We start from the raw sequence: 13,550 nt of genomic DNA, 5'->3' as shown, positions 1-13,550 counted from the left end.
GAACTTTAATAGAAAACAGTACTTGTAAAAGAAGTGTTAAATATACCCTATTTTCACCTTTTCATGAAAACTGTCATCTGTTTGACGAGTTTCTAGAGTATTGGAAAGTAGTAGGTCAATGGAATTTTGCATTCCACATCCTTGTGCTACCGACCTATTGCTTTTCAAGTTTCATGTTCAGCATGCATTTACCCAATTTGAAAATTTTTATAGAATAATAGGTTTTTGCAAAAAACGTAAAAAATACTGTTTTTTTTATCTTTTTACAAAATCATCAACTTTGTACTTCATTTATTCAGTAGTGGAAAGAGGTAAGTTAATAATACTTTATAGCTGAGAACTTTTGGATTGTTAGGTTACTATATGCCAAGTTTCACGTTCATCTTCACTGTTAGTCCTCAAGATATAAGAAACAAAAGTTTGATTTTTTCTGGCGACGGTGTTTTAGTATAAAATTTTCTGGCTGAATATGACTCGTGAAATTTTTTCAGTATTATTCTTAAGAGATCAGCTAAATTTGTAAATGGAGGTCAAATTTCATTTCTTTCAACAAAATGTTGCCTGACATATGATGGCTTAGTCACCAGAAATTCATGTTTGCTCTGTGCAAAGTTGTGCATGGGGTCAAACAAGTGACTATATCTTTACCAGTATTGCTGTGGAGAACTGACGTGTGTGAAAATTCACATAAAATTTCATTGAAATCCTTTGTGGTTGAGCAGAAAAATGGTCCCAAATTAGTTGTTTTGACATGGAATATGATCTCGAAAGAAAAGCTTTCAATCTGCAAATTCTTACGAATACTGAGTCCAACAAGAACACATTTCTACTAAAGATCTAAAGTCACTCAAAGAACCTTTTTAATATTACCAAATACTGGAAAGAGTGGTGACATGAATATCCAGCTTTGTGCCAACCAAATTCTAAACCCAATGAAGAAGATTCCAGAGTTTGAGTTTGATCTTTTCTTTATAGTTGCAAATGGTGGGGAGTCAGTTGTACCTGAACACATCATTGGGGATATAGGCACATCATGAAGAAATGAGATTATTAATAATATTTTCTAAGTGGCAATGATGCAAACAAGCAGACAAAAAGATGTATTGTTTTGAAGAAGTTTCCAGTCCCTAGATTTACAGGTCACAAAGTACTACCATCTCGTTGGCAAATGTAAACATTAATCTGGAAGCACTTTGTGCATCTGTATGTTCTGCAATGCTATACAGTAATAACAAACATATTGTTTGATATCTCAATGATACAAAAATATAACACATTCAGAAATGGATTCTGTAATTCTCAGATTCTGTCAACATATTGAGACTGAATGCGCAAACACTGTCTGGTACTGCAGTGCGAACTTAAATTTTAAAGAAACAAATTTTAGGAGTGATCAGAGCAATGATGGCCACTCACAGTGTAGAAGCAGTTGCACATAACCTGTAAAACTTACCATCTTACCTTACAATTCTTATTTTGAAAATGTTGTGTGTGTGTGTGTGTGTGAGAGAGAGAGAGAGAGAGAGAGAGAGAGAGAGAGAGAGAGACCTGTAATCCAGTGAATGATTATTCTACCCGAGACTTTGTTCTTGTATGGAATAATCTCTATTTTAATCGTATGCACATTGTTCTTTTTATTTTCAGGATGATGACTCTGATAGTGATGATGAATTTGAAGCAAATGAAGAGACTGCGCTTGAAAGCTACACTACTCCACTTGATGAAGAGAACTGTGAAGTAGACGAGTACATTGTTTTTAAGGAAGTAATGCAGAGTAAGTTGTTAACATATCGGGCTTTGAATTCAAGGTGGTTTCCCCCCCCCCTCCCCCCCCCCCTACATGATAAGCAGATTAGTGGAAAATACACCATTAGAAATAGGGTGTTTGACTGTTCCTGGAAATAGTCTTAAATGGTTAATTATTTCATTTTATGCTCATAACATGTCTTTTTTTCTTCCCGAATTTCAGTGTTCTTTTATAAAAACAGAATAATTTGAAAGCCTGCTAAAACACTTCATTAGAGTCATGTTAGCTTATACTAACAAACAGCACAGGCCTTACGTTTGTATTACCTGCATGTTGTACATACTTTATATTTCTCTGCATAAAAGACATCATTGTCCTACAAGTCTTTGTACTGTGGGAGTATGGTGTGATAGCTTCACTACCAGCAAAGATTTAGAAAGAAAGGTAATTGTTTGTAAACAGGGTAGTTGTATTTACCCTCAGTTGTCCATTTCTCAGACTACGATTAATGTGAAACTACATACAACACGTCCCACCATCGAAACAACTGCTACAGTGAGTTCTTACCAACACTGTTTTCATGTTTCATGTAAAACTTTTTAAAATTTATGACCGCCTCCAGGATTCGAACCCATTAACTTAGTATCCGTAGTAACACACACTATCCGTTGCGCCACAGAGCGCCTGCTTCCTGTTGCACTTCTGCTGTGTACTACGTAAGAACAATTTTATTGTGCTTTGGGTCATATTTCATGACTGATATAAAGAATCTAGATATAAGGTACAGACTCATTTACTTGTCCTTGCCCATATCGCTGCTCTAAGTGAGTGGAGCATAAATGCAACAATTTTTGTGGGGTTTCCACTTTCAGCATTTACAAAATTTTTCTATTGTTACTTAAAATTTGTAAATGCATTTTCTATCACTAAATAGCTGAACTATTTGCAGAAAAAGTACGTAAAAACCTAGTAACTTCGGCTAATGCTCCAGTAAATCATGTATACTTTTCTCTTACTCCTAGTCTGTGACGTTACCAGAGCTTCAGCCAACATCAGAGCGTTTTTGATTACATGACCAAATCTTGATATATAATGATTTTTAATCTTCAATTACATAATAATAAGAGATATTTTGCGAAAATATTGGCCATAAATGTGATTTGAATGTTGTGGTCAATCCGAATAACACCAATCTGAACCATATTTTTAACATATGAAAATAGCGTATTATCTTGATGAAGTAGTATACCCATTAGTAGAAAATGGTATAATTTAATTAAATTACATGTTAGTTGAGATGTCAAGACATTGTAATTAAGTTTCACCAATCCAGGTTCTTAACATATGCATACTGTTACCAGTGGTCCTCTACAAAGTGTCAGTTAAATTGTTGTATTAAAGAAGTTTGCAGTAATGACATAATTGAGAAAAGCATCAGTTGTTAATTGAACTGCTGAGCACAGCAAGTTATCTGTTTCACTATTGCTGACGACTGCAGGTAACAATGTATTCTGTCTTTGAGTACTCCACTTTCTCTGTAGATAAGCTTTAACAAGAGGTAGATGGCAATTATTGTGGCAGCGCTTTAGTGCCACTTGACGTTTATCAAGCAGTTTTAGTAAGACTTACTGTGCGGCCTGTTAATATTAGATTTCAAATTATATCTTTCTCAGCTGTGAGAAAAGCCACACAGCATTAGTGCAGAGTTATTTCTGTCCAACTAGTGTAGACTGATAATAGAGTAATGAGCTCAGACATTGAATAACAATGTTGGTGGAGTATATTCATTGAGAAAATTATCTAGATGGAAGTTTATTAGTGAATGTTTAGTAGACACAAATCTCTCTTTAATTAAGGACACCTTTCTTTTCGGAGTGCAGTGTTAGGTTGTTGCTTGATAACATTAGCTAATTTCTTACGGCCAAATGCATCACGGGTTCATCAGTCTTCACTTTTGTCACTTAAAAATTCAACAGGCCTTCTTAAGAACACTTGAACATTCTTTCACAATAGGGATTCTGTCCATCTTTCCGTAGTTTCATTCTGAAAGTTATCATTGTGGGTGCATGTATATGTTTACCTCCAAATGAAATAAATCCCTAACTTTTTTATGCTGGTTTCCTTGGCTATTCTTCATGTGACATACACATGTGCATCTACCGTATTTACTCGAATCTAAGCTGCACTCAAATCTAAGCCGCACCTGAAAAATGAGACTCGAAATCAAGGAAAAAAAATTTTCCCGAATCTAAGCCGCACCTGAAATTTGAGACTCGAAATTCAAGGGGAGAAAAAGTTTTAGGCCGCATCTCCAAATCGAAACAAAGTTGGTCCATTGTAATATGAGACACAATTTAGGTCGAATGAATAACGATAGAGCTACAGTAGTTTGGTTCGAGTCGTAAGCTCAGAAGTTAAGGTTTACCAGGTAGCCATTGCTATGCGTCAGGCGCTCCGTCCGCATTTATACGGGTACCCCTTCCTTTTTCACGGGCTTCGTCTGGTTTGAACTGATTGCTTACTTTTCTTTGATCTGATAAGCGCCGTTTTCTTTGTTATAGGTGTTTACGTCACTCTAAGCTGAAAATGCATTACTGTAGTGTGTCGTGCATTGTTTGTCGCATTCTAATAGTGTATGTTTACAGCCTGTCGCCGCTCGCGGCACGGCTTGCTTTTGTGCGCGCTACCGCCGCTTTAAAAAAAAAAAGAGAGAGAGAGAGAGAAATGGTCTCATTAGTGAAACAATGGCAAGAGACTGCTATTTGTTGTTACTTACACTGCTGCTTTCTTTGATAATGATCAACAAGAACCAAATAATAGACTGTGTATGATAGATGATATTCTGAACGAGAGTTTAGTGAAAATTTTTCTCCGTTTGAAAATCTTTGCAGAAGCCTCTTTAGTACATTACATTCTGCACAGAAATTAGTCATCTTAGATTTAAAAATCTAGTCAATTGCCGTGCTTCAGTTCTGACTGTATCACTATTAGGCATAAGAATATTATGAATATAAATACGACTTGATACGTATATTCTTCCGCGTTTGCTGTTGTCTCACTCTAGTTTCGTAGTTTATAAGGCAGACAGGATTTAAATGAGATAGCAGCAAACACAAAACAATACATGGCAAAATGTTTATATTCGTATTATTCTTATGATGAAGAGAATAGTGCATGTGATTCACAATTCATAAAAGTTCCTATTAGCAACCAACTCTTCTCACAGGTAGGAAAAAATTCAGAACGTAGAGTTGGCCATATTGACAAACAGTCTTGCCAGTCGGATTTTCGTAGTACATTGAAATGCTGCTACATTCGAAGATGAACAATACGGAATTTGTATTTCCTTCGTTGGATAATGTACCAAAATGCAGTGGTCGAAACTAGGGGCGGAGGAAAAAAGCTAGTCTTTCACCTTTTTTTAAATTTATTTACTGACGCAGAGGTTTTGGTGCCAGTATTTATCTTTGTGCCTACAAAGCGTGCCTGTGTGGCGCTACATATATTCGACGGCAGAAGTTAGTTGTGGCGGCACCCACCAACATTTTTCAGAACTTCCGCTTGCTTTGCTCTCAATTCTAAGCCACAGGCAGGTTTTTGGATTGCAAAAACCAGAAAAAAAGTGCGGCTTAGATTCGAGGAAATACGGTAAACGCATATTCTACAAGATACTATAGGGTGCAGGCTGGAGGATATGTTGTACCACTGCTACCCATTACATTTTCTGTTTCACTTGCAGATGGAGTGAGGGAAAAATGAATATCTGTTTGCTACCATATGAGCCCTGATTTCCCTTGTCGTCTTCGCAGCCCTAATGGGAGATGTGTATTGGTGTCAGTAGAATTGTTGGATAGTGAGTCACAATTGCTAGTTCCCTAAATTTTCTCAGTAATGTTTCGTGAAAAGAAAATCTTCCCTCGAGGGATTCACATTGGTGTTCACAGAGCCTTTTCATAATACTCACATGTTGATTGAACCTTACCATCAATGTAGCATTCTTTTCGGTTGCTTCATTGTTTTATTTGAATGTGAGCTGGAGGAGATCCCAGACACTCAAGCAGTATTCAAGAAGGGGCCACACAAATGTCGTTTATGAGGAGTGTCTTACAGGTCAGCTACATTTTTCTATAATTCTCCCAATAAACTGTGTCCATTCCGCTTCCTACCACAGGCTTTACATGCTTGTTCCATTTCATGTCTCTTTTGCAACATTGCATCTACATATTTGACATTATTGTTTTACCAATGATACTATATTCAAGCATTACAGGATTTTTTTCTACTCATCTACAGTAACTTACTTTATAATAATAATAATAATAATTATTATTATTATTATTATAATTATTATTTAGAACATGCTGCCGAGAGAGACCCATCTCACTTTCCTGCGAGACACTCCTGATAATAGTTCAGTGTGTATATGCCCTAGGTAAACACGAATTTCTTTATTCAGGAAAAACCTGGGTATTTTTCATTGTTTTAGTTTTCAGTTAAATTTTTGTAATTTTGACTTGTAAGAACTGATACTCTAACAAAGAGTTTTACTTTAGCCCACTACTACAGAATAATACTGCGGCAATGAAACATAAACAAGGGAAAGAAAACCAACATAAACTTAAGTTGCAAAGGAGATGCACCATTTCCAACAACAAAACACAGTGCTCACAGAAGTGTTTGCCAACACCCAAATGTATCAAAGGCTTTAGGACGAAGACTATGCAATACTTCATAACAACAAACTTCTTCCGATGACCGTGATGTCACAATGGTTTATATTAGGTTCATTTGAGCAGTTGCCAACAGGCTCTTGCGCATACGCAGTTGAGTCATGTATGAGCAGTGCGTGCTCCCACTTGCGATTACTTGAAGTAAAGCTGTTAGCTGTATCAGCAGTAGCAACAAGCAGCCAGACAGTAGTTGGAAAACTTCTTCTGGCAAGACCCAGCTGCCAGATTTGCGCATGGCATGCACAGAGCAGTCGGTTGCATTGGAGACGATGGTAATCTCCACGTGACCCCTGTTTCTTCTTCATTTACAACTCTCACATCAAATGAAAACAAAGTGGATTTCTGTGGCTGAGAGCTAGAAAGTGAATTAAAATACATTGACATGCTTATAGAAGGCTAAAATATTTTATTAGTTCTAATTTCCCAATTTTATCTTACTTCCAGGTTTCTGTCAGTAAAGCCTTGCAGAACACTGAAGTTACTTTTGTCGATTTGCCTAAGAAATTTGGATTTTATTAATCTTTTCCGCAGAGGCAGTCAATTTATTGGAAACGAAGTATTTCATTCCACAGTATTGGCTAGTGTCAACTGTTTGCTTTATTGCAAGTGTCCGTTTTTATCTCTGTGTGTGGTGCTATTCAATAATAAAGAACCAAACATTAGACAATATAGTACTGGTACTCCAAGAAAATTTTCAGCCCAAAAACCACACTGAAAAGCTTAATATCAGGTCGGGGCGTACTTTTTTTTTAATCTGGACATATGAATGTGCACTTTTAGCTGAATTATGCATTTTAGTCTGGTTTACAAAATTCTGATGCTCTTGGAGTGTCCTCTGATGTTTTGTTCCATTTATGACGTAATGTAAGATCTCTTAATGCTGTATAGGTAGGAACATGTGGGCTTCCTACGTCATTGTAGCAGTGCACGTGCAGTAACAGTTTTCTGGCGCTCTCTGACAACTGCTGAAACAAATTCAACAGGTCGTGGGAAAATATTGCGAATGGTGGTTGATAAATGTTATTTTCAAAGTAAATTTCATTGCGTGAAAGACCAATAATGTTATGTGTGTGAATGCGCGTTGAATTTCTTAAATCACAGAGTGTTTGATTCTCATTGTAGCTTCATTGCAAGCATATGCTGCATGTAAACCTCAGTTAGAAGACTGTTTGTGCCTTTGGAGACAGGGGGACCACAGAACATACATTCCTGTATTTGACAGCCTGTCCATCTATTCCATCCTCTGCTACAGTACTGCTGTGCGGTATGGCGTCAGTATCAAATAGGATTAAGAGGAGACGGTGGCAGTCTTGCACTGATATTTTTGTAAATCCATAACTTTGCCATTTTTTGTTCAATCTCATTGAAATTTTGCACACTTATGTATAGAGATCTAATATGTTTTTTTAAAAAAATTCAGAATTTTTAATAACAATCTAATGCAGTGAGATAATTTTGAATTTTTTTTTACAATCGTATTGACCAACTAGGATCACGTTAACAACTTCAGTTCCTCTTCTTCCTTTGTTGTTGTTTCCTATTTTTCCAGTATTCCCTCATTTTCTCCCCCATGAAATATCTTCCTTTCTTCTGTCAATGTTGTTCCCGATTTTTTATTTCTTCTGCTTTGAAAGCCTTCCAAATTTAGTATTTTGTTTTTTAAAACAATTTCTTTCTGCTATTTCTGATTCTTTGATATTGTTTCTTCAAGACCTTTTCTTACTTCTGTAATCCACGCTATTGTCGATTTCTTCTTCCAGAAATATAGGAGTATTTGTTTTGTTAGTCTGTTTCCATCCATTCGGTAGAGATGTCCAAAAAAGGTTCATCTTCATTTGGCCATTACTTCAGATATTTTCTCTATATTTTCGTAGATCTCCTCATTACTTCTTATTTTCCAACAATCTGCAGTTTTCATTGCACCCATTATTTTTCCAATAATCCTTCTTTCCAGTACCTCTAGTTTGTCCACTTATAGTTCATCGTTAGGCATTCAGATCCATATAAACATTCTGATCGTACCACTGTGGTGTAGTGTTTTAGTTTTGTTTTTCTAGATATACATTTTTTGTTGTAAATATTTTTGGTCAAACCATATGTTCCTTCCATTTTGTTAATTCTTACGTCTATTGCAGATTTTTCTAGTCCATTCTGTTGTATAGTTTCTCCAAGATATTTAAATTTATTTACTCGTTCTATTTTACCTATTTGTGTTTCTATGTATTTTTTATATTTATGTCATGAATTTTGTTTTTCAGCTGAAATTTTGAGACCAGTTCTGTTTGCTAATTTTTCCAGAATGTTTATTTGAGTAACTGCTTCTGTCAGGTTTTCTGAAAGTATTGCAAAATCATCTGCAAAAGCCAAGCAGTTACCTTAATTCCATTTGTTTTCCTTCCCAGAGTTATTGGTTCAATTTTGTGATTGTTTAGCTATGAATTCCAGATCCTTACAATTTTTTCTAGAACACAATTAAACAGTAAAGGTGATAAACCATCACCTTGTCTAACACCAGTTTTTATTTCAAAAGGCTGAAATACTTCTCCCATAAATTTGACGTTAGATACTGTACCTGTTAGTGTTTCACGAATTATGTTTGCTAGTTTTGATTTAACACCAAATTCTCTACTGACCTTATCTATTGTTTCTCTGTCTATACAATCAAATGCTTTCTTGAAATCTATAAATGACACTAGTATCGGTTTGCTGGTTAACATTCTATGACGAATTATTGACTTTAAGTTAAAAATTTGTTCTGCACTGGGTCTTCCCTTTCGAAAACCACTCTGATATTCTCCTAGTTGTTTGTCTAAAGTATCTACCACTCTGTTGAGGAGAATTTTTGATAATATTTTGTATGCCACTGGCAGAAGTGACACTCCTCTGTAATGACTGACATTTTGTTTGTCTCCCTTTTTATGTAGCGGGTGGATTAATACTGTTTTCCATTCAACTGGAATCTTTTCAGTTTTCCAAATGTTCTCAAAAAGCAGCTGTAGATCCTTTATGATTTTTGGTTCTGATTACTTCAATAATTCTGTTGTTGTGGAGTCTTCACCACTTGCTTTATAGTTTTTGAGTGTTTTGATGGCTTCATGAATTTCTAGCTCTGTTGGTGGGAATCTTCCTCTATATTTTGAGGTGTCATTGGAAATTCTAATTTATCTGTTGGAACTGGACAGTTTAACAACTTTTCAATAAATTTGGTAAAATTTCACAATTTTCTTTATTATTTAATCCTATTTAGCCATTTTCATCTTTGAAACAAATACTTGGTGCCTGATATCCTGTAAGTATGTGTTTAAAGGTTTGGTAAAAATTTCTAGAATTATTTTTGGTGAAATTGTCTTCTATTTCAACAAGCTGACGATTTTCAAAGTTCCTTTTGATTTTGCGGATTATTTTTGATGTTTCTTTTCTTTGTTGTCTGAATTGTTCAAGGTCTTCCTCTTTTTTCGAACATCTCCATTTTTGAGCTCTTTGTATTAGTGCTTCTTCACACTCCTCATTCCACCATGTAGTCTTTTTATTCTTGGCTAATCCTAAAGTTTTCTCTGCTGCTTGAGTTATTTTCATGTGGAGTTCACGCCAATCACCTTCTTTACTTGGCTCAATTTCTTCTCTAAATTTTTCTATATTTTCTTTTGTAATATTAGCTGTAGTGGTGTTGTATCTGATCACTTTCTTGGTCCCCTTTTTTGGTTTAGATGGGAGAAATTTTATTTTAGTCTTAGAGAGATAATGATCTGAATCGAATTCCCTATTTCTGACTATTTTAACATTCATAATTTCCGTGATGTACCATTTAGATATGGCTACGTGATCCAGTTGAAATTTGCCTAGGTTTGGATGTGGATGTCTCCAGGTTTTGGCTTTTCTTGGCAATTTGTGGACGTGAGTTTTAACTGGAACATTTTACACATGTTGATCAGTATTTTAACGTTCTTTTTAGGTATGATAGAAATTTCAGATTCTAAAAGGTCTCAGAATTTATTTACTTTCTCCAGATTTCTTCTGTTGTCAGCATTTATGGGTGCATGACAGTTTATGAGGGTGTAACTTTTATTCTTGCACTTCACTCTTAACATGGACATCCTTTCTGAATTAGATCTAAATTCTGTTACACTATCTACAGTTTTTTTGTTTACATAAAATGCTGTTCCAAACATCAGCATGTTTTCTGTTATTCTCACTGCTGGTTTCCCTTTATAAATTCTATAATGTTGTGTATCATTGCATTATTATTTTAAGGTACACTTTTTCATAATTTCGAGGCAAATTTGGCAAATTTTTTTTAATGGTAAAATAATCTACACTAATAGATGTACAATTAAGTGCAGTAACTTTTTGGTAAATTATTGCTATTATTTTCTGTGATGTCTTGGTTTCGAACATTTTTTACAAGCAAACTTTTCAATATATTATCAGCCACAATACTGTGTATAATATCTCGATTAAACTTTTATTCCACTTAAATATTGCTTCAAAGTAAAAGAATAGGTGTGCCAAATTTCATTGCAATCCTTCTGACAGTTTCTGATGTGTGTTCCTGAAAGCAGAAAACGTTAAGTTGCAGAAAAATCATTTTAAAGTTTGGATGATAAAATAAAAAGTCTATCATACCTTAGCTAAAACTGCCAATATCCATATACCATTTCATCATCATCCTCTACAGCTCTTTTAGCTTCTCTGCTCCTTTGCCTAGCAATTTTTTGTATGTTCTGGACTGAAGTCTCCACCTTCGCGATTCTTTGCTTATCAATGATCTGCAGTATCTGCTCAGTGAAGACTCCAGGTGTAAAGCCCAACTTGCTGAGGATGTGAAGTCTTGCCACATTCCCATCATTAAACACTGCTGCAGCTTCCAAAACAGAAATCTTCACCACCAAATTGGAAACAAACACCGTCTTTGGACATCTTTTACAAATAAGAGCATTGAAACTTTCATTTGGGTTCTGTGTTTTCCCATGCAGACATTTTTCTAGCAGTTCTGGTGAAGCAAGTGCTCTAAAAGTTGGTTTAATGGCCGTTGAAACCTCATAAGGAAGGTTATTTTTATGGGTTATAAGCTTCCCCACTTTCCTTACTTTTCAAACATTTGCACCATTCATTAGAACAGGGGCCATGTTGAGGTGTAGTGTCTGTCAACAAGTAATGAAACCAAATGGCCCGTACTGCTTTCCTCATACTGTCCAAGTTTGTGAGGTTACTTCTGATTGCAGCACCATAATAGACTTGTAGGCTGTCAATTCTCTTCTTTGTTAGTCTGTTTTTACCCCCCAGTGGCTTCCCATCCTCTAGTAGCTTGCCTTTACTGTCTGCAACAAGTCTTCGGAGTCGTCCACACATCCTCTTCTGAATATGGCCTAAGCACTCCAGTTTCTGAATAGTGCAATCTTTTCCATAGGGCTTTCTTGAAAGCACTAGAGTCTCCATCTCCTAAATACTGAACGTATCTTACTCCATACTTTTGCAAAGATCTATGGAAAATGAATTTCATACCTGCAGCTTCCATCCCACCACTGGAGCCTGCATAATTTCTGCTACAAACTGCTTTATGGCTTCTTGCCGTTCTGTTTCTTTACCTGCAGCAATATACTTCTTGTGCAAGGAACATGCAGAACAATATTTAGACATCACCTCTAAGTCTTAATACTTTTCCAGTGTCGACACTAATGATTGTTGTGCCTGGAATTTCTATGCCGATGTATAAAACGTTAATCAGTCCAAGAATTGATAAGTATCATTGTTAGGAGAGAAAGTATTCTGTCACTTAACATAGAAAAAAAAGTGTGTTTTTAACCGGGACACCTGGGAAAATCGGGATTTTTTTTTCCTTGTCCATGTATACATCCTGTATGTAGTTAAGTGTGCTGTGTGGCACTGTAACAAATAAATCTAGGAATATGGTACCTCTCTGTTCTCAAATTAGTAGTGCATGTTTCGTTGTAACGATTCTGTAAAAGTATGATTAATTTAATTGTTAAATCAAACAGTGGAAAATCCAAGATAAAAGGTAACAATTTTATGAAAAGAAAAATTGCTACTCACCATATAGTGGAGATGCTGAGTCACAGGTAGGCACAACAAAAAGGCTGTCACAAATAAAGCTTTTGGCCAGTAAGGCCTTGGTCATAATTACACATGCGCGCGTGCGAGACTGCAGTCTCAAGTAATCGAAACCACACCGTGAGAAGCAGCACCAGTGCATGATGGGTGGAGGTAAGGAGGCGGCTGGGGCAGGGAGGGGGAGGGATAGTAGGGTAGGGATGGCGGACAGTGTAGTCCTGCAGGTTAGATGGAGTGGAGGGGAAGTAGCAGAAAAGGAGAGAAGTAAAAAGACTGAGTGTGATGGTGGAATTATGGCTACGTAGTGCTGGAATGGGAACGGGGAAGGGGCTGAACAGGTGAGGACAGTGACTAATGAAGTTTGAGGCCAGGGGGGTTATGGGAACGTAGGATGTATTGCGTGGAAAGTTCCCACCTGCGTAATTCAGAAAAGCAGGTGTTGGTGGGAAGGATCCATATGGCACAGGCTGTGAAACAGTCATTGAGATGAGGGGTATCATGTTTGGCAGCGTGTTCGGCTACAGGGTGGTCCACTTCGGTTTTTTGGCCACAGTTTGTCAGTGGCCGTTCAAGCGGGCAAACAGCTTGTTGGTTGTCATGCCCATATAGAATGCAGCACAGTGGTTGTAGCTTAGCTTGAGCACAGTGGTTGTAGCTTAGCTTGTAGATCACATGACTGGTTCACAGGTAGCCCTGCCTTTGATGGGATAGGTGATGTTTATGACCAAACTGGAGTAAGTGGTGGTCGGACGATATATGGGACGGGTCTTGCATCTACGTCTGTTGAGCCATGAGGAGGTAAGGGGTTGGGAGCAGGGGTTGTGTAAGGATAGACAAGTATATTGTGTAGGTTTGGTGGACGGCAGAATACCATTGTGGGAGGGGTGGGAAGGATAGTGGGCAGGACGTTTCTCATTTCACAGCACAATGAGGATGGTAGTCGAAACCCTGGTGGAGAATTCAGTTGCTCCAGTCGCGGGTGTTACAGAGTTAAAAGGGGAATG

General features: G+C 36.8%; 1 protein-coding gene across 2 annotated transcripts in view; it reads left to right on the top strand.

Annotated features, from left to right (window-relative positions):
- The window catches only part of LOC126260904 (importin-7), a 194,762-nt gene that overhangs the window by 157,245 nt on the left and 23,967 nt on the right, over positions 1–13,550 (top strand). For both annotated transcript variants that reach the window (XM_049958362.1, XM_049958360.1), the window contains exon 21: positions 1,645–1,774. In XM_049958362.1, the coding sequence (XP_049814319.1) occupies positions 1,645–1,774 (130 nt within the window). The remainder of the gene's footprint in view (positions 1–1,644; positions 1,775–13,550) is intronic.

The sequence above is a fragment of the Schistocerca nitens genome, chromosome 5 (genome assembly GCF_023898315.1).
Source record: "Schistocerca nitens isolate TAMUIC-IGC-003100 chromosome 5, iqSchNite1.1, whole genome shotgun sequence".
Lineage (NCBI taxonomy): Eukaryota > Metazoa > Arthropoda > Insecta > Orthoptera > Acrididae > Schistocerca > Schistocerca nitens.
Note: the sequence above shows the minus strand (reverse complement) of the source record. Positions and strands in the feature narration are given on the sequence as shown.